Source organism: Podarcis cretensis (assembly GCF_951804945.1).
Source record: "Podarcis cretensis genome assembly, chromosome: 1".
NCBI lineage: Eukaryota > Metazoa > Chordata > Lepidosauria > Squamata > Lacertidae > Podarcis > Podarcis cretensis.
The window spans coordinates 111,524,410-111,549,968 of NC_137170.1; the positions used below are offsets into that span (position 1 = coordinate 111,524,410).

At 44.5% G+C, this 25,559-nt stretch overlaps 1 protein-coding gene across 4 annotated transcripts in view; it reads right to left on the reverse strand.

The window, feature by feature from the left end:
• The window catches only part of GRB14 (growth factor receptor bound protein 14), a 46,981-nt gene that overhangs the window by 19,289 nt on the left and 2,133 nt on the right, over positions 1-25,559 (reverse strand). For 2 of the 4 annotated variants that reach the window (XM_079979739.1, XM_079979736.1), the window contains exons 1-3: positions 24,822-25,202; positions 20,980-21,112; positions 81-237 (exon numbers count right to left, since the gene is read on the reverse strand). In XM_079979739.1, the coding sequence (XP_079835865.1) occupies positions 81-237; positions 20,980-21,112; positions 24,822-24,997 (466 nt within the window). In that variant the 5' untranslated portion in view covers positions 24,998-25,202. Of the gene's footprint in view, positions 1-80; positions 238-6,330; positions 6,677-20,979; positions 21,113-24,821; positions 25,203-25,559 lie in introns of those variants that run through there. The other 2 variants (XM_079979738.1, XM_079979737.1) reach the window with 2 other exon arrangements.

Genomic DNA, 25,559 nt, shown 5'->3' on the forward strand with positions numbered 1-25,559 from the left:
CGAGGCCCAGCACAAAAGAACTGGAGCTCCCCCTAGCAACATCTGTAAACGACACACTTTCTGAAGCAAGCAGTACTTACCTAAACCTAAGGAAGTGAGATGTTCAAACATAGTCCAGCTGTGATCATCCACATAATGGTTCTTTAGTATGAGCAACTGGCACAGATCTCTGGCTGTTATATCACTTGGTACTTCCAAAGCTCTGCTAGAGTCATCCTCACTATATATTTTGATTACCTGTTAAAAAGGCAAAAGAAGATTAGCTGATACATGCAGACGTGTAAAATGTGAAAATGTTGGTTTCATTAGCAGGTGATTTTGTTTTATGCTTGCAGCATGGGGAGAACCTTCCTCTGCAACAATTGCTCTGTGTGCAATATTTGACACAATTACTTCCAGTTTAACAACCATCTATAGATATAACTTGAGGGGGGGGATCCAACAGATACATAAATATAGGCAGGGCTATTTTTCTAGAAAAAGAGTTGCCGGAACTCACCATGAACAACTCCCTTGTTCACTTGTAATGGCATCAGCACCCACCTGAGATGTGCCACTACCAAGAAGGCCCTCTGCCTGATTCTCTGTAACTTGGCTTCTCGCTGGGAGGGAACCGCCAAAAGGCCCTTGGTACTGGACCTCACTGTCCGGGCAGAATGATGGGGGTGGAGACGCTCCTTCAGGTATACTGGACCGAGGTCATTTAGGGCTTTAAAGGTCAGCACCAACACTTTCAATTGTGCTCAGAAATGTACTGGGAGCCAATGCAGGTCTTTCAAGACTGGTGTTATGTGGTCTCAGCGGCCACTCCCAGTCACCAGTCTGGCTGCCGCATTCTGGATTAGTTGTAGTTTCTGGGTCACCTTCAAAGGTAGCCCCAAGTAGAGCGCATTGCAGTAGTCAAAGAGAGAGATAACCAGAGCACGCACCACTCTGGCGAGACAGTCCGCAGGCAGATAGGGTCTCAGCCTGCATACCAGATGGAGCTGGTAAACAGCTGCCCTGGACACAGATTTGACCTGTGCCTCCATGGACAGCTGTGAATCCAAAATGACTCCCAGGGTGCGCACCTGGTCCTTCAGGGGCACAGTTACCCCATTCAGGAGCAGGGAATCCTCCACACCTGCCCACCTCCTGTCCCCCCAAAACAGTACTTCTGTCTTGTCAGGATTCAACCTCAATCTGTTAGCCGCCATCCACCCTCCAACTGCCTCCAGGCACTCACACAGGACCTTCACCGCCTTCACTGGTTCTGATTTGAAAGAGATTTGTTTTTATATTAGCAAAAATGCCCGTTATTACGAAAGGGTGCGTACGAGAAGAGAACACAAGAGATTGCATTCAATGCATGACTTTGTGAAAGCAGAACAACTCTGATGTGGAAGGGGATTTCTCCTCCCCCTCTGTCCCCCAAATCTGTGCTGGGGGTTCCCCTGCCAACTCTTTGGAGCACATTTGAGGATGGCACAGAGCACATGCAGGGTGAAGGAGGGAAAGTTGTTCTGCTCACACTTTTGTTGTCAATCACTGCCCTTTGCTGCAAGGGCCCTCCAAAGGGATATGATGATGCATGTTTCCACCCATTGCCCTCTGATTCAGCACACTGATATGACACCATGCGATGTAACATTTGCAAATACAGAAGTGTTGCCTCCGTTGAGGAACGCCACATCATGTGTACCTCTTTAAAACACTTCAAAGCAGCAGCCCAAGCATTTTCCATCCTATCTTTAAAGCAATTTTTAAAACTCATGCATCTAACAACACTCACACACACAAAATGGTGGAGGAGATTCAAATGCAGGGCACAACTTGCAGGAAGAAAAGCTGTCTAGACCTCAGGCATCTGTGTATCAAGTTTAGTTTGTGGGATATTACAGAAAAACTCAGAACCCACATTTACACATAATTCATCAAAGTCGCTTCAGTGCTGCGTTTAAAAAAAAAAAAGCCTTTACTACCAAAGATCTGTAAGCAATTCCTTATGTGCAGTTTCTAGGCTACAATACTCTTCAATCTGCATCCACAAAAGAATCCAAATGTCCACTCAGTCAAGATTTACTGCTGGCAGAAATAACTGTTCGGTAGGCCGCCCAATATACTTCCAAGGCAAGTTAACAGTCTGAAGGTTAGATTCTGACCTTCTGGAAGCCTAATTTATTTGAGAGAAGACTAGGACAAAGACATGGAGCGCCGGTTTCCTCAATAGCAAGAAATCTGTTCTCTCCCCCTTTCCAAGGCAGGGAGTTCTGCCAAGGAAAGAGGATTATGAGCACTGGATGCTGCTAGCCTTGCCAATTTCCTTGGTTACTATATGAAGAATATTCAAGTATTTGGAAGAAATGAGCAGAGGGGTTGGAAGAGAAATAAAAAATCTAAGTGGGGGAGGAGGGGACGACGACAGGGAGAGGTAGAAACCTCATCAAGCCAAGGAAGGTGGTAGGCATTGGCTCATTACCATGTTCTTGTTCAAGGGCATCTAAAACATTTTCACTGATTGTGCCTTTTTCCGTGCAATTGCTCCCATACAATATAGTTGTTAGCTCAGCTTTCCTTTTAAAAAAATGAAACCTCATAAAGCTCCACGAAGGTCACTGAAAGATATCAGAAAAGAAAAAGGAAAGGAATCAAAGCACACGCTGCTGACCTTTGGATAAAAAATGTGTGCACTTCAGCAAAAGGGTGCAGTGTTCTTTCTTGTTTATTTGCACCCTGCTTAATGCCAAAACAGGCTTCTAAGTGGTTTACAAAGTATTTAAAAAGTTTCATTTCCAGCATTTATATCCTATTCTTCATCATTAAAATGACCTCACAACAATAAAAAACACTTCAAACCAATGTTTTTAAATTAAAAAATCATTTTTTCAAACAACTGCAATTTAGTACATAAATTATTCTATCCCCACACCACTCCATGGTCCAATGACCTAAGACAAAAGGCCTGAATTATGACAGGGGTTTTCAGCTAGAAATGAAAGATGGCCCAGTGTTGGCACCAGATTGACCTAAGAGGAAAGGGTGATCCAAAACTGGGGTGCCACTACAGAGAAGGCCTTTCCACAAGTCCTAAACTGAAAGGCTTTTCTTGGTGATGGTATAACAAGAAGGGCCTCCATTCACAAATCAAACAACATGGTACGTCCAATATTACAAACTATCATGCAAATGTATAAGAGGATAACTTGAGCTCAGCATAGGAATCTGAGACAAATAACTAAGGATCCTGTCTGAAATTGCTTTCAGTTTGGGCATATACACACAAATACTCAGAGCAAACCACTGCCACTAACTGTAATGAAGTAAAGGAGTGAGGTATTATAGACTTGAGAGGACGGAGGTCAGGAGTAAATCAAACCCCGACTCTACAGCAGAATGAACTGCTACATGTTATTTGCAGAAGCGTAATCCAGAACATGAGAACCAAATACCACTGTCACCCAAGAAGCATACACACATATTAAAAGGTCCGAATCCACTGCTTAAAATACTATCTTCCTAATTTTAACAGTGGTTTAGGTCTAGCAGAAGTTCACTAGGAAAGGCTGTCATCACATTCATTTCTCTTTTCAGGATTCTGCCTCTCTTTGAGGTCTTTCCAACTATAGCTTTAGTTTCAGTACAGCTCCCTGGATAACAGTACACACTGGCAGCACCCACAACCCATTTAAACAGAAAATGGTGTGTTATTCCAATTTCCAGTGACACACATTCTAGTTTTTATCTTCAAAGTTTTAAACATAGCTGATACTGGCTGGAACAGAGTTCAGAATGAGGAAGTCCCTGATCTAAACCTCACCACTGCCCATAACCACTCTGGCTGGCAGGGTTGTCAACTTTTGAACCAAGCCCTGTGCCTTTAACTGTGATTCAATTTGCAGCAGCTGGCAAGCAATATTGATCTCCACCTGGTGGGAAGCTTCACCTGCTGGTTTCTGTAGATCAAAGGGATGTTAAAGGCACAGGAGTAATCTACACCAGTGTTCCCCAACCTTGGGTCTCCAGCTGTTTTTGGACTACAACTCCCATCATCCCTCGCTAGCAAGACCAGTGGTCAAGGATGATGGGAATTGTAGTCCGAAAACAGCTGGAGACCCAAGGTTGGGGAACACTGATCTACACTATTTTTTACGGTCAGCTAGCAATTCTACTAGGAGGCCTCAGGCAAAGCACTATATCGCCTACAACATTTTGCACAGCTTACAAGATATACCGACCAACCTTGCAGGATTGTTCTACGGCCTGTGGAGATTAAAACTGAAATCCTACACAGTACACACTTACTTGGGAGTAAAACCCCATTAAACTCAAGAGGGCTTAAGTAAATAGTCATAACACAGTAATAGTATTGCAAGGGTGGGGGGCATGTGCCCCTTCCAGAAATTGCAGGACTGCAACTCCCACCAGCCCCAGCTAGCAGGGCTAACAGAGAGGATAATGGGAGTTGTAGTTCGGCAAGTCTACTCTAAGTTGTGAAAAGTGTCGGGCACATGATGCATTTGTACAATGGCACATTAGTACAACTGCAAGCCAGACACTATTTGAAAAGACATCGGTGCTAATAAATTTGTGTAACGAAGTGCAATGGTGCGAGTCAGTGCTAGCTCCAAGATTCTGGGGGCCCTCAAGCACAGCAATCCCCAGTGAGCTTCCCTTGCCTTCTAAGAGGTGAGCCATGGAAACAGAGAATTGTCTTAGGCTGTATCTGATCTTGCATATCCCGTAAAGGTAAAGGTAAAGGGACCCCTGACCATTAGGTCCAGTTGTGACCGACTCTGGGGTTGCGGCGCTCATCTCGCTTTACTGGCTGAGGGAGCTGGCATACAGCTTCCGTGTCATGTGGCCAGCATGACTAAGGCCGCTTCTGGCAAACCACAGCAGCACACGGAAACGCAGTTTACCTTCCCGCCAGAGCGGTACCTATTTATCTACTTGCACTTGGAGCAGGAACCGAAAAACAGGAACTTGCACTTGGAGCAGGAACCCCGTCGTTGGGATTCGAACCGCCGACCTTCTGATCGGCAAGTCCTAGGCTCTGTGGTTTAATCCACAGCACCACCTGCGTACTAAGTGGAAAGGGCAAGCCTGTTCAGGTGGAGAGCCTTCTGCTGGTTTGCAGGGTCTGGCAAACGTCTCACCTCATCTCACAACCCTCTGGAGCCAAGCTTGTTACCATCATTCATGTTTTGAAGTTTCAGCGGAACACAGCATAGGAAGCGAAGTATCCAGACATGTCCTCGAATCGGTTAACAAGCACTTGAATCATGTTTTGGGAGCGGGGTTATTTCGTGCGACTTTTATTTGAGAGATCTCATCATGAATGAAAACTGATTCCCACGTTACAGATATTCCCCACCCCTCTTCAGCTTTTGTGAACATTCATGATTTCAAGTTCAGTAAAGGTTGAATGAAGAGTTTTTGAACTTCTGGGTCTTTTCCTTCTCCTGAAATAAACTCTTGGCCTGTAACAGGTTAATGACGGGCAGAAATTCAGCACATACCGCTTTAAAACGTTTAAAAGCCCTGTTGAATGTTTTGGCTGGTTATTTCTGGTCAGCTTGGGAAAAATATGACTTGATCCCCAAGTTGTGCAGAAATAAACCAGCCAAAACATAAAACAGGGCTTTTTTAATTTTTTATGTATCTAAAACGCCTCGAGTTTTCACTGTGAAATGAATTATAGCAGCAATATATTTCACTGGAGTGGCTACAAGAACAGAAATCACCACACTTAGGGACAGGGGAGGAAAGAATCTAACATTGCTTACATAATCTTAATCAAAATACTAAAGCCCCATAATAATAATAATTTTATTATTCATATGCCACTCATCTGACTGATTGCTAACTACTTCGTAGACAAGGGATTGCCACAAGCCAGGCCTCTTTAAAAAAAAAAAAAAAACACCACCTAATACTCTGTTGGGTCTTACACACTACTTCATTTACAGTGACCATATTATAGAATGTCAGTACATTTAAAACAACAGGAGTGGCTTTATCTACATATCAAATCAGAAAAAGCAGCAAGAAAAAAGTCTCAGAGATGTGTTCGGGTTTTTTTTTTAAGTTATCCATTTATTTCAGTCATTTCCATCCTGCTGCCCAAGTTCCCAGGGCAACTGATGAACTGCATAATTTTGCAAGGGAGCACACATGCTAAATCCTCAGGAAGGCTGGAGATCCCACATTTAAATTAAGAGGAAAGGCAGCAATTTATGCACAGTGTGCCTTTCACACTGGATGCAATACTTATATTCTACTTTTGGGTAACCTCTGCTTCCAGAACAGAGACATGCCGCCCCCTGCCCCTCTGCCTCCGAAGTCACCTACCCGTTTTTGCAGAACTATTGGAGTAACCACAGGCAAGGTTGCCCTTCTTCCGTACAAGCTCATTTCTGTCGGCCACAGGTAATTTAGCTTAGAAACTCTTGTCCAGACCACTTGCAAAATTAAGAAGACAAAAAAAAAACCCCTCTGTGGATCCGCTCCCAGCCATCCACACCTTAATGAGAGTCGGTGCATAGAGACGACTAGCAAAGCAATAAAAGGCATGCTGTTTCAGTGAATCCACTCCTTCGGAAAGCCAATTAAGGATGACTCCCAGACAGAACTAGCCAATGGTAGGCCGATCGGGATACATGGGCAGGACTCCTCCTCTGTCCTTGGAAACACATTGCGATACTTCTGCTTTTAAAGTTTAAAGACCCAGATTGAACAAGCATTTAAATCACTCAAAATCTCATCTGCCTACAGTGCCTTCGCCGCTGCAGCGGGGAGTTGCATCTTACTCCTCTCCCAGATAGATTAATTGTTTCAGTTTGAAATGAAAGACACACACTTCTTACCTCCAAACTGTTATGCAACCCTTAGAAATGGCATGGATTGGAGCTGAAAATATATGCAAGATGCACATTCTGGACCTGCTTTTTTATCAGACAAGGATATATTCCAACAACAAAGGGAGGGAGTTACATACTGTACTGCTAAACTGGCAATAGCTTTGGTCCAGGAGAGTCAATTATCTTCCTGTGTCTCAGTTGCTAACTTACTTACTTACTGAGCTGGTCACAAAAATAGGCCCCAAAAATCCCCACCTCCCATTTATGGCCAAGCCAGGGTAATTTCTTTTTGTGCCAATAAGGGCAGACAGTTAAATTGAAGCAGTAGCTTTGACAATGGGATATTTCTCTGGCCTTTGCTTAAAAAGAGGAGCGTCTATTGCACACTACAGGAAAATATACAAGCATATTTTTATAGCACATCCCCGAATAGCTCATAGCTCCTTCAGCACTCAGGACTAGTAATCCCTGCCAAAACTGCTGTCGTGTTTTCTTGAAATAGCTGGAATGTAGCCAGTGACAGACAATAGACAAGAGGGTTAAAAAACACACCAAAAAAACAACCTCCAGATCTCATTAGTTAGAAATTTTAAAGAATTAAGTCTTAATCAGTTACAAGGGAGGAAAGACCATGCCAATATATCCAATAACTCATTTCTTAAATACAGGCGCACAAACATGCTGGAGCATGTCTAGCTAACGTTATGAAGCTTATCCTTTTTTTATCTCGGTAAGCCATTCACAGAATTAGGTTTATAAATTTTGATGGGGACCAGACAAAAGCAGTAACCTGTGATCATGATCTGGCAGTCCTTAAACCACAACACAGGAACACAGTGTTACAAAACTTGGGTGTCTCCCCCTCTCTCTGCCAAGCGACGGCAAGAGTCCACGGGGTCTTAGGCACTCACACAGGATCCGTGCTTCTTTGGAGAATTGAAGACGCGTCGGAGACTGTCGTGGCTTTAAGAAATATGGTTTATTTACACCTTCAGTCTGCATGGAGGGAGTCCAGATGTGGTCATTTCATGGCAGCAGCGCAGGCAGCCTCAAGCCTGTCCAAGATGGATCTCAGCTATTCTTCCTGTCCAAGATGGATCTCAGCTCCTCTTCCTGTCCAAGATGGATCTCAGCTCTTCTTCCTCCCAGCAACCCTTGCCCCACTCCCCAGGCAGTTACCCTGGCAACCTTCCAAATCTCCCATCTCTGTTCACACCTGGGGCAAGGGGGAAAGGAGTTTTCTTGTATTGTTAATGTCCCTCAGCTCTTCTAGCCCAGCCAGGTTGCTTTGCATAAGCGAGCCCAGGAATTCCTTTGCAGCTTGCATTCTCCCTTCATATCACAAATAACCAAAATCCTAGCATTTATTAATTTCTAGGGTTTACCCTAAATCTATATCACCAGGAAGCTCCCTTTTATTGAGTCAGACCACTGGTGCATCAAGCTCAGTCTTACCTCCTCTGACCTGAAGCAACTAATCAAGGTTTCAGATAGTATCTTTTCACAGCATTACCTGGACACACGAGGGCTTGAGCTCAGAACCTCCTGCATCTCCCCACTGTGGAAGGACCTCTGGATCCAGAATTGGCCTCCACAGTCACCTCTAAGATCATGGAAGATAATCTTACTCAGCTACGAGTGATCGCCAAAGCAGCAGCAGCAGCATGGATAACAGGGGCTCTACCAATGAACTATAGTCCTTCCCCATAGCCTTAATTCCCTAGTGATTTGCCTTGTGCAACAAAGAAAGGTGCAATGTGATAGAATCATTTTTTGCTCCATAATGCCAGTCAACAGAAGGCTGGGCAAATGCTCAGGAAACTTTGGAGATTCAGCACTTCTCAGCTTTCTACATTATTTCCCACCGCAAGCACAGTCTCTTACATTCTCCGCAAGAGAATTTTTTATTTTAAGCATTTAAAATGTTTGTGATCTTATAATGTGAATTGCATGTCTTCTGGTAGCTGCTCAGCTAGTAATCACTCAGGGCTAGAAATACGCTTCATGGGACCCCTGACCGTTATGTCTAGTCATGGACGACTCTGGGGTTGCGGCGCTCATCTCGCTTTACTGGCCGAGGGAGCTGGTGTTTGTCTGCAGACAGCTTACGGGTCATGTGGCCAGAATCACTAAGTCGCTTCTGGTGAACCAGAGCAGTGCACGGAAACGCTGTTTTCCTTCCCACCGGAGAGGTACCTATTTATCTACTTGCACTTTGACGTACTTTCGAACTGCTAGGTTGGCAGGAGCTGGGACCGAGTAACGGACGAACCGCTGACCTTCTGATCGGCAAGCCCTAGGCTCTGTGGTTTAGACTACAGCGCCACCCGCGTCCCTTTCATGCTATATGCTAGGTAAACGATTCTAAAAAGTTATGTTCATTAGCTATCTAGGAGAATTGACATGTAATATTCAAGCAGCTAGGAGTGGTACTGAGTCTTCCAATTTCACCTCTATTTAGAGGTTATTTATTTAAAAAAATAGGACACTGCAGTCACACAGGGGGTGGCAAACACCTTTAAACTATGTTCTTATTTGGCAGTATCTATAAACAGGCAAGACCTTCTTCTTTTCTTATTTCCTTCATTATACAATTCAAGCTGTGCTTTGATACCCCCCTTTATAATTTTATCCATTTCATTCACTCCTGATATTTAATTTTTCTTCTGACTTTATTATCAAAAGCCCCTTGTGTTGAACTTTTTGGTTAATGTTTGTTTTTCCCTTTGTGAACACTCTATGGCATTACATGTTGTTGGCCTCCATCTGTCTTGAGAGACAATGGAGTTCACCTCTGCAGGGGGGAGTCAAACAGCTATCTTAGCAGCACTGAAGTGACCTCCCCAGTGCACAAGCCTGTACAGTGCGTATGGAGCTCCTGGGCTCAGCCTCATCCACGTGTCAGATCAAGAAACTGAAACCAGACCTATGACAACTCTAGTCTCCAGGCTTCTGTGACATCCCATCAGCTCAACCAATGACTAATGAGAAGTCATTCACTTGTAGTTAATACACAGCACATACACTTTAGGAGTTGCTCTTTTCCTGCGGGAAATCAATATACTAGCAAATCCACATACTTGTTGTGGTAGTTTGATGCTTCTGGAAGCCCCAACTAGTCCAAAATGCAGCGGCTAAGCTACTAATGGATGCAGATGACTGATAACATGTAACATGTCTGCACTGGCTACTCATATATTACCTGTCCAGGTTCAATGCTCTTGTGTTGCTATACAATAGCCTGAACAACTTCGGTCCAGGATACCTTCAGCACCATCTGAGTCCTAATCCCAACTGGATCACTAAGCTCATGTAGACAACCACTGCTGGTTTCCTCCCCAAGTCACAAAGGCTTGTCTAGCCTCAACCAGAAGTCAGGTGTTTAGTGTCACTGGTTACACGCTGTGGAATGCTCTTCCAGCAAAGATTCAGCAGGCATCCTTGCTTCAGACTTTCAAATGTCTCTTGAAGACATTGTTTTATGCCAATAGGACTAAGTTCAGACGTTTATTGAGTAGCCAGTCAGTTTAATGACCGTTCTGTACTGCTTTTAATGGGACCAAAATTTAGAAGGATAGTCAGATATAGGACCCTGGGTGCTGCTCTCTCAAAGCTTTCCCTGGTTTATTGCAACTAAGGAAGAAAATCAATGTTCCTCAAAAAGCATGCATGTTCGAGCAAATAGTCTATATGCAACAGCATCTTTGATTGTGAAAGATGGGGAACTGCTTGCAGACCCAGCCAAAGTCATAAAAAAAAAAAAAACTGGCTTGGAGGGTCAAACATTTGCTCCTTGTCAAATTACCTTTACATCAGAAGCCATAAAGCCAAATACAGCACAAAAATTCTCAGTTTGTTGCCAAAGTAAAGAGATGCTCAGCTCCAACCTTGGCTCATATCACTACAGTCAAGCAGCAGCAAATCCATAGTAACAATATAATCACTTTCAGCATTAGACTAAATACCCATTTGCTTTATTATCTTGAGGCTTAGGCACAGAATCTGGGGCTACTTTGTTTTGGAAATTTCCACAATACAACCTCTGCTCTGCTGCAGCTCGTGGAATGAAGTTCCCTTCCCCTACACTAGAAATCCAGTGCCTTTAGTATTGGATCATTTCAGCTATCATTGCTAACGAAACTGAGTCAGAAGAATGTCCCAATGCTCTCTGTGGGCTCAGTCCAACTGAGCTCAGCATCTCACTGAACTGTCAGATGAATACAGCTCTGTATAATATAATACGCAACAAGCCCAGTGCTCTTGGGAAGCTGCTTCCTTAATGGCTGCCCTAGACCTCTTGTGATGGGCAGGTGGATCTGGGTGTTAGAATTCCTGCTCCCTTATTGCAGTCATGGGATTTTTGTCTATCACATGACGGTGTGTGTTTTGACTCCACAGTGGGAAGTGATGGAGACATGATGTTTGTGTTACTGTGTTCCGTGAAGTGGGACTATTGTCTTTTGTTCTTTCTCTTTGCTGTCTGATGCTAGAGAGAGAGGCAGTCATGTTGCAGTGCTCCAAGTGTGTTTATATGTAAATAAAGTAGATTAGCCAAAATGCTGAGTTGCTGAGGTCTGTTAGGCAAGCTGCGAAGACTCTGCGGATCCCTAAGTGTGCCAATGTCTGTTGGCATCGGTCGCTGTGATGTTCGGGCAGAAGAAAGCTTTTGAAGCTCCCAAACGATTGACCAGGAGGGAGGGAACATGCCAGTCGGGCATGTGTCTCTGCCAGGGACCTACTTGAGTGTAGGACGAGCTGCTGACACTGGGGTCCCACCTCCACCATAAAATTACAGCATTATTATCATAGAACCATAGAATTGTAGAGTTGGAAGGGACCCTGAGGATCATCTAGTTCAGTGTTTCCCAAACTTGGGTCTCCAGCTGTTTTTGGACTACAACTCCCATCATCCTTAGCTAGCAGGAGCAGTAGTCAGGGATGATGGAAACTGTAGTCCAAAAACAGCTAGAGACACAAGTTTGGGAAACACTGATCCAGTCCAGCCCCCTGCAATGCAGGAATATGCAGCTGTCCCTTATGGGGATCAAACCTGCAACCTTGGCATTATCAGCACTACACTCTAACCAACTGAGCTATCCAGGCTCATGTTAACAGACCTGGCTTCCCCTAAAGAATCATGGGAACTGTAGTTTAAGGGTGTTGAGAGTTCTTAGGAGACCCCTATTCTCCATGCGGAGCTACAATTCCCAGATGTGTCAAACTGCAGTGTCTGGGTGAACCAGTGACTCATCAGACATTGCTGGACTCGCATCAGCTCCAGACAACATAAGCTAAGCTCAGAAATAATGGAATTTGTAGTCCAATAATATCTTAACAGTCACGGGTTTCCCCATTTTGTTAAGACAACAAATCGTTTTCAAGGCTTTCCTGCTTTCCTGCTTTAAGCGCTTGCAAATATGAAAAGTGAGGCATGGGTTGTTGTTTTTAGGAATGTCTCTCCAATGTTTGCTAGAATTTCTATATCCTCATTATCACGGGCTTGCAGCTATTCACAGCTCTGAGCTCTCATAAACACAGCATCTTAACAGGCTATTTGTAGCTCGTGGGATCACCATACACCTTGGCTTGCAAGATTTTTCTTTTTCTTTTTTTAAGATGGTAGCTGACTTTCTATCGCTAGACCTTGACACCAACATATCAGTGACAAGTTCAGTTGATGGATGTTGTACGTATATGGCTATTTGCTTGTTAATTAAAAGAATCTATTCTAAATTACTACATTAAATCTGGAACTTCATGTTGAAGACAACACATATGGTACCATGAGTGAAATGCTTTGTGGGACGGTACTATGGAATAGTTGAGGGTTCTGTATCCTTTATCTTTTTCGCATAAGAGAGGTGAGGTATGGAAGTGGGAGAAGTTTAAAACAGCCATTTTTAAAATTTATTTCAGTGTCTTTATTTCAGTTACCTTCTTGCTATACTCAAAACAACGGCAGAAGTTTGAGTAAACAGGGATGGAAGAACACTGAGACCAAAACAGTAGCTTTAAATAATGGCAGAGGTTTGAGTATAGCAGGAATGGAGTAATGCTGAAGGTTTTTTTAAAAAAACAAGCAAACAGTTTTAACAATGAGAAATAGCAGAGAATGGTACAATATAGAAGCTCACACCACAAAGCTAATTATCACAGTGGGTGCCCTAAATATGCAGTGCACTCCCCAAAGAAATTTGCCTGGTGCCAACAATTGCATTGGCTGCCTATTGTCTTCCAAGCCTAATTTAACATGTTAAAATTTAAGGTGACCTGCCTGAGTTTTAATATCTGCAGGTGAACTTTAAGATCTACTAGTGGTCCCCATGCCTAATGAAATATGTGAGGCAGAGCCAGGCTCTTTCTGAAGTGCCTCCCTTGCCTTTTGAACAATCTCCCTTCTGAGGTGTGCCTCACTACAACATTCATGTCATTTCACTGACAGGAGAAGATGCACTCCTTGCCTAGGCCTCCAGGGAGGAGCAAGGGGCATTGGGCATTTGAATTTTTTGCTGCTGATGATTATATTTGTAGCTGAAGTCTGTATTTTGCTCCACAGTTGTTTAATCTTATTGTTTAATTTTTTGTTTGAACTGTGAAGATTTCTACCCGGTGACATTTAGGAGAAGGGCAGGTTATAAATACCTTTAGTAAGTAAATGAATGGCACATAAATGGCTTTGTGGGACATCTTTGGGAGAAGAAAAGGTTCAGGAGCAAACCCTACACAAATCCAGAGTTGAGTCCCTGAGGTTGGCACCTTGAGTGCCTCCTTCCCACAACTCCTGCAGTCAAGCCAGTGCTTTCCTTTGGACCACATCAGCAAGGCCAAGAGGGAGGTCGTGTCATCTGGGCAGCCCAAGGCCTCCATACACACTGCCCAGGCTTGGTCACTTCAGTGCTGCTAACGCAGAAGTTTGACTTGACCACTGGAGGCACATTCCATTTCCTCTTGAGACAGATGGATGCCAACCAATCAAAAGGTACAAACACCCTCTCAGATCAAGGAGTAAAGAATCCCAAGACCAGCCAAGTTATTTTGGCACCTGAAACATGACACCTTCCTTTCATATAATCATAGAATTGTAGAGTTGGAAAGGACTCTAAGGGTCAAGATGCCCAAAATCAGCTGCCCAAAGCTACCAACTTGCTGCTGGGCAAAAGCTACCCACCCCTGCTGCTCCTTACACGGTACGCCATTTTAAAAATAAAAACCAACAAGTAATTTTGTCAGCACCATACCTACACTTCAATAAGTTCTCGGCACATTTTCTATTTTTATTTCTCATCATCTAAACTGCTCAAGCTCACCAAATGTATTTGCAAGACTGAACAATTAAGCAAAGCACTTTCTCCATTATAAGAATGTGAAAATATTCATGCACTTCATGGTCACAGCCTATTCAGGCAACAATGAAAAGAGGGAATCAGGTGTGAAAGGCAAACTCCCTTAAGGTAAGGAGCAATTGCTAGAAATCTGAAGTTCATAGGCCATTTATATTTTTAAAAATATTCACTAGAAAAGTAGCTGTTTAGCTAGGACAATGAACTCTGGGATCTTGTTATGTTTGCTTTCCAATTAAAAGAGAGAGAAATGAGAGGCTATGTATGTATCAATATGAGAAACCTCCAGAGGATCTGGAACATTTCAGAAAAATCTGTTGTGTTGTTTTTTGCAGAGACATTAGGCAGCAATGCTCTTCTATGACTATTTAAGTTTTGCAAGCCACCATCCCTTATAGCTGTATCAATTCCCATGCAAATACGAAACATAATGGCAGGCTACACAGAAGTTCCAGCCAATCTTTGTAATCAACCCAATGCATGCAAGGTCCCTTGGAACTTGTCCTTACAACGGCAGCTCTATGTGATTCCTGCTCACCCTACTTTATGAAAACCTAAGGGGGAAGAACCCAAGAACAGCCCAATGGGTGACTGAGCATGCTCAGAATGCTGAGTGAGATCACATGGCTGAATGGCCGGAACCCTGAACAGGAGCATTCCACACTGCAACATTTTGTTGCAGGACCCACCTATTCTAGCTATCCCATAGTGGTTCCCACATAAAGATGACCTGATCCAAAATCCCACATAGGAACCTGCCTTTTACAGATCCATGCCATTGATTCTTCTAGCTTAGTATTGTCTACACTGATTGGCAGCAGCTCTCGGGGGATTCAGGCAGGATTCCCCCCCCCCCGTCTTTTATACTTTATTGTCACTTGTACAACTTGTATACAGTGAGATTACTGTATGAAAAGATAGGCTACTGAATGAAAAGATAACAACAGGGCAACTGACTTTCGGGTTTGGTGGGTGTGTGTCAGTAAACGAGGAGAATTAAGACTAAGAGAGCTGAGTGGGGGGTGCTCGTGTAATCTTACCCCCCACTCAGCTCTCTTAGTCTTAATTCCCCTCATTTACTGACACACACACACCAAACCCGAAAGTCAGTTGCCCTGTTGTTATCTTTTCATTCAGTAGCCTAACAGCCCACAGATAGAAGCTGTTCTTTACCCTGTTGGTGCGACTAATCATGCTTCTATATCTTCTGCCTGAGGGCAGGAGATCAAGAAAGTGCCTGCTAGTGTATGAATCATCCCTGAGAAGTTTCCTCACTCTGCTGAGGCAATGTTCTTCCGCAATGTCATCCAGTGGATTCACGGGACAGCCCATAATATCTTGTGCTGCATTCACCACCCTCTGTAGGCACTTCCTATCAGTTGATGTCAAACCAGCATACCACACCGTGATGCAGTATGAAAGGACACTTTCTATTGTGGACCAGTAGAAGGAGATCATCAAATGTTGATTGACATCGTTCTTTTGCAATACTCTGAGGAGATGGAGTCTCTGTTGGGCTTTCTTAACCACCTGGGTTGTATTGATTTTCCAAGTAAGGTCTTCACTGAGATAAACTCCTAGGAATTTAAAGGAAGAGACTCTCTCCACACAGCCCTTCCCGATGTACAGCAGAGCTAGTCCTACCTGGAGATTAAACTTAGAAACTTCATGCAACGCAGTTGAGTTGCAACCCTCTCCTACATGTCCCTGCCCCCATGTTGTTGTTTTAAATCCTTATTGAGGCTTGCCTGCCATTATGCAAAAGAAACATGGGTAGCATTGTCAACCCAGGACTAAGATAATCATGAGACAATTCTGTTCTTCTTAAAAAAAGGTAAAGGTAAAGGTACCCCTGCCCATACGGGCCAGTCGTGTCCGACTCTGGGGTTGCGTGCTCATCTCGCTCTAGAGGCCGTGAGCCGGCGCCGTCCGAAGACACTTCTGGGTCACGTGGCCAACGTGACGAAGCTGTAGCTAGTGAGCCAGCACCAGCGCAGCACACGGAAACGCCGTTTACCTTCCGCTATAAAGGGTCCCTATTTATCTACTTGCACTTAAGAGTGCTTTCGAACTGCTAGGTGGGCAGGAGCTGGGACCAAACAACGGGAGCTCACCCCGCCACGGGGATTCGAACCACCGACCATACGATTGGCAAGTCCTAGGCACTGAGGTTTTACCCACAGCGCCACCCGCATCCTTTCTGTTCTTCTTACCTCAAGTCAAATATTATACAGTAGTACCTCAGGTTACATACGCTTCAGGTTACATACACTTCAGGTTACAGACTCCGCTAACCCAGAAATAGTACCCCGGGTTAAGAACTTTGCTTCAGGATGAGAACAGAAACCGTGCTCCAGCGCGCGGCAGCAGCAGGAGGCCCCATTAGCTACAGTGGTGCTTCAGGTTAAGAACAATTTCAGGTTAAGAACGGACCTCCGGAACGAATTAAGTACTTAACCTGAGGTACCACTGTACTTGCCATGAGTTCCAGACTTCACAATGAAGGGTTGGGGTGGGTGAGGGCAGAGAGCAACAATCTGTATCAAAAAAATGTCCTGTACCATACATTCTTTCAAAGTTCCCAGTATTTGGCTACATTCTAGCATTAGTCAGCACCGAGGTTCAGTCAACAGTTTTTCTAAAATAAACCATGGGGTTTATTTGGTCTATTGCGATGAAATTATCTACAAATTATGAACAACTAAGAGTGAGATAAACATGCAGAGAAATGTTTCCGCAGAAGAAAATGTTCCTGGCTTTAAATACCCTTGAGTTTTGTTTTGGCACCTGCAATCGTGTTCCAAGGTAGCCCACTTTGCCTTGAACTGTTTATTGTGGGGAAGTCACAGCTAGCTTATCTTTGACCAAAGCAAGATTCATCCTTCAGCTGCACATTTACCTTCTATTTACCCCCCCCCCCCCCGCTGATTTATTTTAATTCATTGTGTCCCAAAGCAACCGACATGCCGCTGAAAATAGAAGCATATTGAAATACGGCTGTGCAGGCCCCAATCCCCGAGTGGTGACACATTCCTTGGGCTGGGTCTCCCTGGAAGGAAGCACATGGCTGCGGTGCCTTTGTGATAAACGGCTCACAGCATTAACACTCCCCACAGATCTTGTTCCCTCAGGGCCCCTTTCCAAGCCATAGATTTGGTTTCTGCACAAAGAGCAAGCCAGGGGTCTGTATCTCTTCCAGCTCCCAGATACCACACTGACCACCAGCCCTATTGCTTTTAAAGTCTCCTATGACATCATGTCCCGTCCCCCAAATCTCCATAAGTTTCTATGACTCAACATAACAAACACAGCATACTTGGCTGACAGGTCTGAGCATTTTGGCAGCTTTTTTCCAAGGGAATATGATCCTGGAGTTATAAAATCATGGGCAAGATGATATCTAGACTTAACTCCCCCCCCCCCCCAAGTCACAACAATACCTTAAGAATCACCTCTCCCCATTAAAACTGACCCGGACCCTGCGCTTGTCATCCGAGACCCTTCTCTATGTCCTTTATGCCGATTGTGGAATGCTCTCCCCAGAGAGGCTAGCCTGGTGCCATCACTACATGTCTTTAGGCGCCAAGCAAAAACATTTCTCTTTACCCAGGCCTAAGGCTATTAAATATGGTGGTCGCTTCACTGCTCTTTTAAGCCTTGCTGCTGCCTGCCAGAAGTCTGGACTTCGCCCACAGAGTTTTATCCAACGCGGGAATGTTCCATCAGGAAAAGGATTTCTGCTTGCTCAAGAGAATGTTCTCCCCGCTTCCCCGCCCCCCGCCAATTCTCCCTTAAGACTCTAATGTAGACTCACTAATTCCTATGTACTGCAATTCTAGGCACGCTTACTAAGAAGTTCTACTTCATTCCATGGGATTTACTTCTAAATAAATGTGCAAAGAATCGTCCCGTACCTGAGAGCAAGCCTCAGTGAAGAGACTGAGAAACAATCCACAGAAAGGCAAGATAGACGGAGATCCCGCACAAAAGACTTCATCAACAACTGTACACTAGCCTTCACATTTTGTATACCTTCCAACAGTATGAGATTTTGTTTTAAGAAAACTTTCCCAACTCTCACCAAGTCACACTTTACACCTTCAAGGACTCTGGAAGCATTTGACCTAATCCCTTCATTTTTGAGAAGTTTTTGCTTTCGCAATCAAATGTAACCAAGCTGGACTTTCTAGGCAACTTTCCACTTGTATACATTGAATTTGATCTCACAGTCATCACTGTTCCCAGTGAGTTCAACAGAACTTCTAGCTCGAATCTGATCCAGGGCACCGCTTGCGACAGGGTCCCCTCTGGCTGTTTCCACAACCCACTGTTTCAAAGCATGTGTAGTATGTTCTTTTTTGTTGTAAACAAAACTGTACTTACCAAGTCAATGAGAGGGTAGCTGAAAGCACATTCTATCTCAGCAGTGTCAGTAAGCATGTGGATGTAAACATTATATACCTGGGCTTCCAATGGTTTTTTCACAATTAACTTGAATTAACTTTATCAGTCATGGGACAAGAGGACAGGTCTTCTGTAGGCTAGTTGCTGGTTTAAGATCAGGAAGCAAAGAGTAGAACCAACTTTGGGAAGCAGATCCAAGGTTTTGCATTGGGACCCATGCATTTTAATTTGTTCTTAATTGACCTGGAAGGAGCGAGCAGTTTGCTGGTAACACCAAATAACTCAGGGCGGTAAAAGCAAAAGGGGGTTGCAAAGAGATTCAAAAGCTTCTCTCCAAAATGGGTGAATGGCCAATTAAATAGCAAATGAGGTTCAGTTTAATTAAGTATAAAGGGATGCAAATTGAGGCAATCAGTAAGGGGCTGTGGTAGCTAAGTCAGGAAAGAAGTAATTCCATGTGCAGCAGCTGCAAAAATAGCAAATTCCATGCTAAGGATTATTAGCAGAGAGAGAGAGTAAACCAGATAGCAGATAATATTTTTGTTAAACAAACCTATGATGTAGCCACATTTGGAATCTCCTTTACAGTTCTGCTTGTCCTGTCCCCAAAAGTTGGAAAAGGCACCGAGAGGGGAAACTAAAATAACTGAGGGGCTATGATACCTTCCTTATGAGGAAAAGGTAAATCAATTTACAAAAAGGATGACAAATAAGAAAGAGCCATGCTGTTGCAATAGGGTTTCAAATACCAGTTTCCCCTAAGAATTGTTTAGTTATAATAAAATCAGAACTGAGGGCTAACTTACATTGTTACTGTAACAGCAACAATTATGGCAGGCATACGCAAACTCAGCCCTCCAGATGTTTTGAGACTACAACTCCCATCATCCCTGACCACTGGTCCTGTTAGCTAGGGGTGATGGGAGTTGTAGTCCCAAAACATCTGGAGGGGCGAGTTTGCCTATGCCTGAATTATGGCAATAGTTCTTCCCTGTCATGAGCCAGGAGTCAGCTTCGCCTGCTGAACAGCAGCCTGAAGGGGGAGAAGGCAGAGTGACTCCACCTGCAGCTGATCAGCCATTAAGGACACAGTGGAGGAGGTGCTGATGAGAACCAGCTGGCTTCAGTCTTCTGAAGCAGAGCTTCCAGCAGCAGTCAGATGCTGGTAACAATGCCTGTAGTTCTTGGCCCTGTCTTGCTGCTTCCTGCTCTCCCTTGGCTCTGTGATCATCTGGATTCCCTGGCCTCTGGGCAGGACATCGTGGTAACAGTGTCATAATATTCAGCATGGCAATATATCACAGATCACAACGTATGGGTGTGCTATGTACAAAACCATGATGTGGGAAAAACTGGTCATTGCTTCTCTCATGATTCCTGCTGCAACAGTTGTAACAATAGGTTAAAAGTAAGTGAAAATGGATCCGTGTTTTTTTTTTACCCTTAAGTAGTGGCAGTCGCCAAGACATCACCCTGTTCGCCTCTACATAGTTCCATCCTTATTTCAGACATCATGATATATAGGTATAGCATGATGTTGAAAACCAGACCTAATCAGTATCCTAGATGATGGTTCCCTACTTCAGATCTGCTATCATTAAATTAATAAAAGTAGCCCAGTTCACCCAAGCTTATTTCTCGCCTCCTTATTTCCCTGGGCGATCACAAAGCTTTACTGAATAAAGATATGATTAAGAAGAGTGTTGAAGGTGTCAGAATCTAACAGTCTATATTTGGGATGGGGAACCAGCAGGCCTCTACATGTTGCTACAGACTACAACTCCCATCATCCATGGCCATTGGCTGTGCTGATGGGAGCTGGAGTCAAAAACATCTGGAGAGATAACAGAGTCCCAACCCTGGCCTATGACATGGGAGATTTGTATAGGCAGAAGGAAGCAAATGAGTCTAACATCAAATTCAGTGAAACTCACCATTCAAACAGAATAGATATTATTATTACTACTACAGTGGTACCTCAGGTTACATACGCTTCAGGTCACATACGCTTCAGGTTACAGACTCCACTAACCCAGAAATAGTGCTTCAGGTTAAGAACTTTGCTTCAGAAATCGTGCTCCAGCGGTGCGGCGGCAGCAGGAGGCCCCATTAGCTAAAGTGGTGATTCAGGTTAAGAACAGTTTCAGGTTAAGTACGGACCTCTGGAACGAATTAAGTACTAAACCCAAGGTACCACTGTACTACTACTGCACTGGAAGCTTGCGGCAGTGAACAAACAAGAAAACATTTACTGTGCTAACTGCAAAAGCAAAACAAAATCATTCAATATTTTGAATGTGTTCAGTTTTATGTACTGGAGTAGTTTTCTCAACAATTTGAGGGGGGAAACATAGTTTTCTTTCGCACTTTAACTGTCAGAATTGAGTAAGGCTTACCTGTTTTATCCTGGGATTTGCTTTGGGCAACAGGCTGGCTGACAAAACAGATGTAAACGGAGAGCAGCAAAGCTCTGGGAAGGGATTTGGTATGGATGGGATTTCTAGTACATCAAGTTCTGTCTTTTTCCCCCTACGTTGAGAGATAATAATATATAGTTCATACAAAACAATTCTCTTAATTCCAAGCTAAAATGCAAAAAAATACAAGAAATGAAAAATGTTTGTGAAGGGAAAAATGTAAAGCTGAAAGCCGCAGAGATTTCATTAGGCAGACTTTAAAGGTAGCAAGACTCTGAATCTCAAGGTCATGGGTCTGAGCCCCATGTTGCGCAAAAGATTCCTGAACTGCAGGGGGGTGGACTAGATGACCCTCATGGTCCCGTCCAAATCTACAGTTCTATAAATCTATGAATTCAATAAGCACCAGTTCTATTGTCTTTTCAGGGGCTACTAAACACCCTTTCTCTTCCAGCAATCCTTTTAAGTCTATCTTAAGTGTATCCTAGATTGGATATAAACTTGTTTTTACATGTTTTTACTGCTGATGATTTGATGATTTTTAAATTATTAATTACTTTGAGATGTTTCATGGGAAGTTATTCATAAATGGAATGAAATTAAATAAGTAAGCAAATAACCTAACTAGGCAGTTGCTGCTCAGTTCTGCCCGATGATGAGTTCTGTGCACTTTCAAAGCTTGCACGGTCACTCCCAAAACCTGATCCGCTAAAATATCTCATAGATTCTGGGAAATAACTTTCTATAAAGGAAACAGTAATTGCTTCTGTGACAAGAACAGTGCTAGAATATTGGCTATCGTTGGTCACCATTTCTCATTAATGACTTAGCCAATTCAAAGTCAAAATAATGCAGGTTCAAGGGTGAGACAAAAATCTTAAGCACCATAGAACAATTTCCAGTGATGTCTTCTGGTTTGGGTAAGCTTGAAGTTACAGTCTTAATCCTTACAAGGAATTATATTGTAAAAAGTTCAAGTGAAACCAACCATAGTTAATTGTTAATTTATGAGGATCACAAACATTCTGCTTGATCTCTTGAAGTGAGATCCACCGTGTTCAATGGGGCTCATTCCAAAATATGACTGCATAAAAGGGCAACTTTAGGCTTGCATACTTACTTTGGGTAAATTCCATTTAAATTCAAATTAATATGAACACAATCCAGGGCTAGCCCTAGTATGAACCAGTATAAGAGAGCTAGTTCAGGAGGCAAATAATACAAGGGACTCCCATTGATGGTCAGCAAATTTTGGCACCATTCAAATGTTATGTTTCCCATCACAAAATGTCTTGAACTGTCCCTGGCAGGGATCAGGAGTGACATTTCAGGTAATCTCAAATGCATTGTTTAAGATCTTTTTCCATTAAAGCTTTTAGAACAATAAAAACACGCAGATGTGCTGATTACCCATTACCATCAGCACCATAAATACTGACGATTCTGCTTTAAAGTTACTCTTTAACTTTCCTGCTGCTCTTTACCTGCTAGGCACCTGGAAGATTTATGGCCCATAAGGAAAGTTTCTGCATTTATTAATTTCATAAATAAGCAGACAGTGAAAATTCAACAGAATAATTTATTCTGCCTTTTTAGATATACGCAATTATAAATCCATCTGAGTACTTTACTACAATACAGCCTCAATAAATAAAAAAAAACATAGAATTTATATACTGCTTGATTGCGAGAAATCTCAAATGTCAAATACACAAATGTCTCTATATCCAAATAAGTCTGTATAACCCATCTAATTTAAACAGTCAAAATGCAAGTCTAAAGAGAATGCTACTGGAAGAACCTGGGTGTTTTCAGACTGCCACTTTTTCAGGGGGGATCCAATCACATCCCAATAAATTCAGGTTGCAAAGTTAAAATTAATTTGAAACTCATCTACTGTTGTGTATGCTGATGGGTTCGGTTGGTCTTTTGGGGCCAGTTGGCCTCCTGTAGTTTTTGCCCCAGTCTAGCTGCTGGGTGGAGCTTTTCCCTCAGTCTAGTTATGTTATAATAAAGCAAGGTTTTGTTTGAAGGCCTGGGGTATGTACAGTATTGTTTTCTCCCTGAACCAGCACAACATGCACAACCATTCTCCCTCCACAACACACAAGTCAGACTTTCTGCAATAAGGAAATGCCTTATGTCTTATTTTGCAATATGGGAAAAGCCCTGTAAAGTGGAATAACACAAGCTGCTTGATGGAATATCGTCCAATCTCCCCACACACATATCAGAATGAATGCTCCATAGGCAGCAGTTATCACCTGATCTCCCCAAGAAGTTCAGTGCAAACAAATCAGGTGGTCTGGAAGCAGCCCCAGTCTCATTAAGCATGACAAAAGTGAACATGAAACAATGATGCCTCAATTCACTTTCAGAAAATTATCCTTGTCACTTGGCTCCTTGTCAGAAAGCTCTTTTGTCATGGTAAACAGAACCCAGTACTCTCTATTCCCCAGGTAAGATTTAGCAATAGAGTGCCCCACCCTTGAGTGTGGAAAATGTTATTAACATAAAAGAATGCCAATCACAAAACCCACTGAAATAGTAACTTTTAAAAATCCATGCAAAGTGACAGTTTGATGGGATTTTCTACCACATACCTTCAACCCAATTTTACTTCCAAAATCGAATCCAATATATAATTACACAGGCCTCCGAAAAATTTCTAGCAGTTCTGTGCTGATGTCAACCTTCCCCCAATTGTTCAAAGGCACCCTAGTTCTTTGCCTTGAGTTTCACCTAGTTCAGACAGGGCCCCTGCCAGAGATTCTTTGGCCCACAGAAGCCCAAGGGGAGATCACCTGTTCAGAAGGGAAGGCTTGCAAGCTCTGATTCTTGCTGGGCGGTGTGTGTGTGTGTGTGTGTGTGTGTGTGAATAAGGATGAGGGAGGCCCTAAAAAAAAAAAAGGTGAGGGGGGCTGTGGCCTTGCAGATGATGCCGGAATGACTACCAGCAGATCCAGCCAGGATGGCCAATAGCCAGAGATTAGGAGAGCTGTAGCCCAAACTGGAAGTTGTCCACCATGTTGTCCACCCCTGCTCTAAAACAAATGAACTTTCCCCCTGCTCGCCAGAGAGAGTCTTCTCTTGAGAATCTACCTGCTCATCTAATAACCCAGCATAAAATGTAAAGGTAAAGGGACCCTGACCATTAGGTCCAGTCGTGGCCGACTCTGGGGTTGCGGCGCTCATCCCGCTTTACTGGCCGAGGGAGCCGGCGTACAGCTTCCGGGTCATGTGGCCAGCATGACTAAGCCCCTTCTGGCGAACCAGAGCAGCGCACGGAAACGCCGTTTACCTTCCCGCCGGAGCGGTACCTATTTATCTACTTGCACTTTGACGTGCTTTCAAACTGCTAGGTTGGCAGGAGCAGGGACCGAGCAACGGGAGCTCACCCCGTCGCGGGGATTCGAACCACGACCTTCTAATCAGCAAGTCCTAGGCTCTGTGGTTTAACCCACAGCCCGACCACCGTCCCTATGACCCATAGAATTGTGGAGCAGGAAGGAACCCCGAGGGTCATCTAGTCCAACCCCCCTGCAATGCAGGAAGCTCAACTGAAGCATCCATGACATCCATCCACGACGCCTCCAGTGTTAACCAGCAGACATCTCTGCAATTGTCCTCTTCCCCTCTTGCCATCATTAAGATACACTCCCCCTGCACATGGAGGCTTCTTCCAGTAGCTCTCCCGGGGCTCTGAGCCGCCCTCTTTGCTCCCTACCTAGGATCCCTTAACTTGAAAGGATGCCCCTCCTTTGTACTTGAACCCCCCCTCCCCCCCCTTTCCACTAGGCACCCAAAGCGGCCAGGTTTACCTGTCTTCCCTGAGGCGAGCCGAGAGGAGGGGCGGCGCTGGCGTGAGCCAAGGCGAGAAGGCGAGCTCTCCGAGGCGGCGACCCCCGCCACCCTTCGGGGAAAGTCCTCCGCGGCGCTCCACCGCAACCCTCCCCGCGCTGCTCCGCAAACCTGCCGCCACAGGGGTGGCCATCATCCCCCCCCCCCACAAGCCGGTTTCTGCTGCTGCTGCTGCCGCCGCCGCTCCTCCTCCGCTGCAGCTCCTAAAGGCACATCAGCACCCCTCCTGAACCGGTCGGGATCCCGGGGCCGGAGGTGCCCGCTGGCGGCTGCTCGAGCGCGGGAGAGACCGGCCCCGGCAGCCCCGGCGGCAGCGCACACCTTCCCTTCCTTCGCCCGGCTCTCGGCCAAGCCCCACGTGCGGCGTTCAGCGAGAAGGGGAGGAGCCGCCCGAGAAGCCAGCGAAGAGGTGATTCCCCGCGAGGAAGTCCGGGGCGGGGCTGGGGGGGGAGAAGCCAGGGATCGGGGGGGCGGAGGGGCTGCCGCGGGCCAGAGGGGCACGGGAGGCGACCTCTCCCACCCACCCACCTAACTGGCACTTGAAACCAGATCGCGGAGGCTGAGAGAGCCACTACACACTTACCTGGGAGTAACGCCACCCACCACAATAGGACTTACTTCCGAGTAAACATGCTATGAGGGTGGATGCGCCCCCCTCACCCCACCCCATAATTGCTCTCCTGTGCTGCCAATTACTA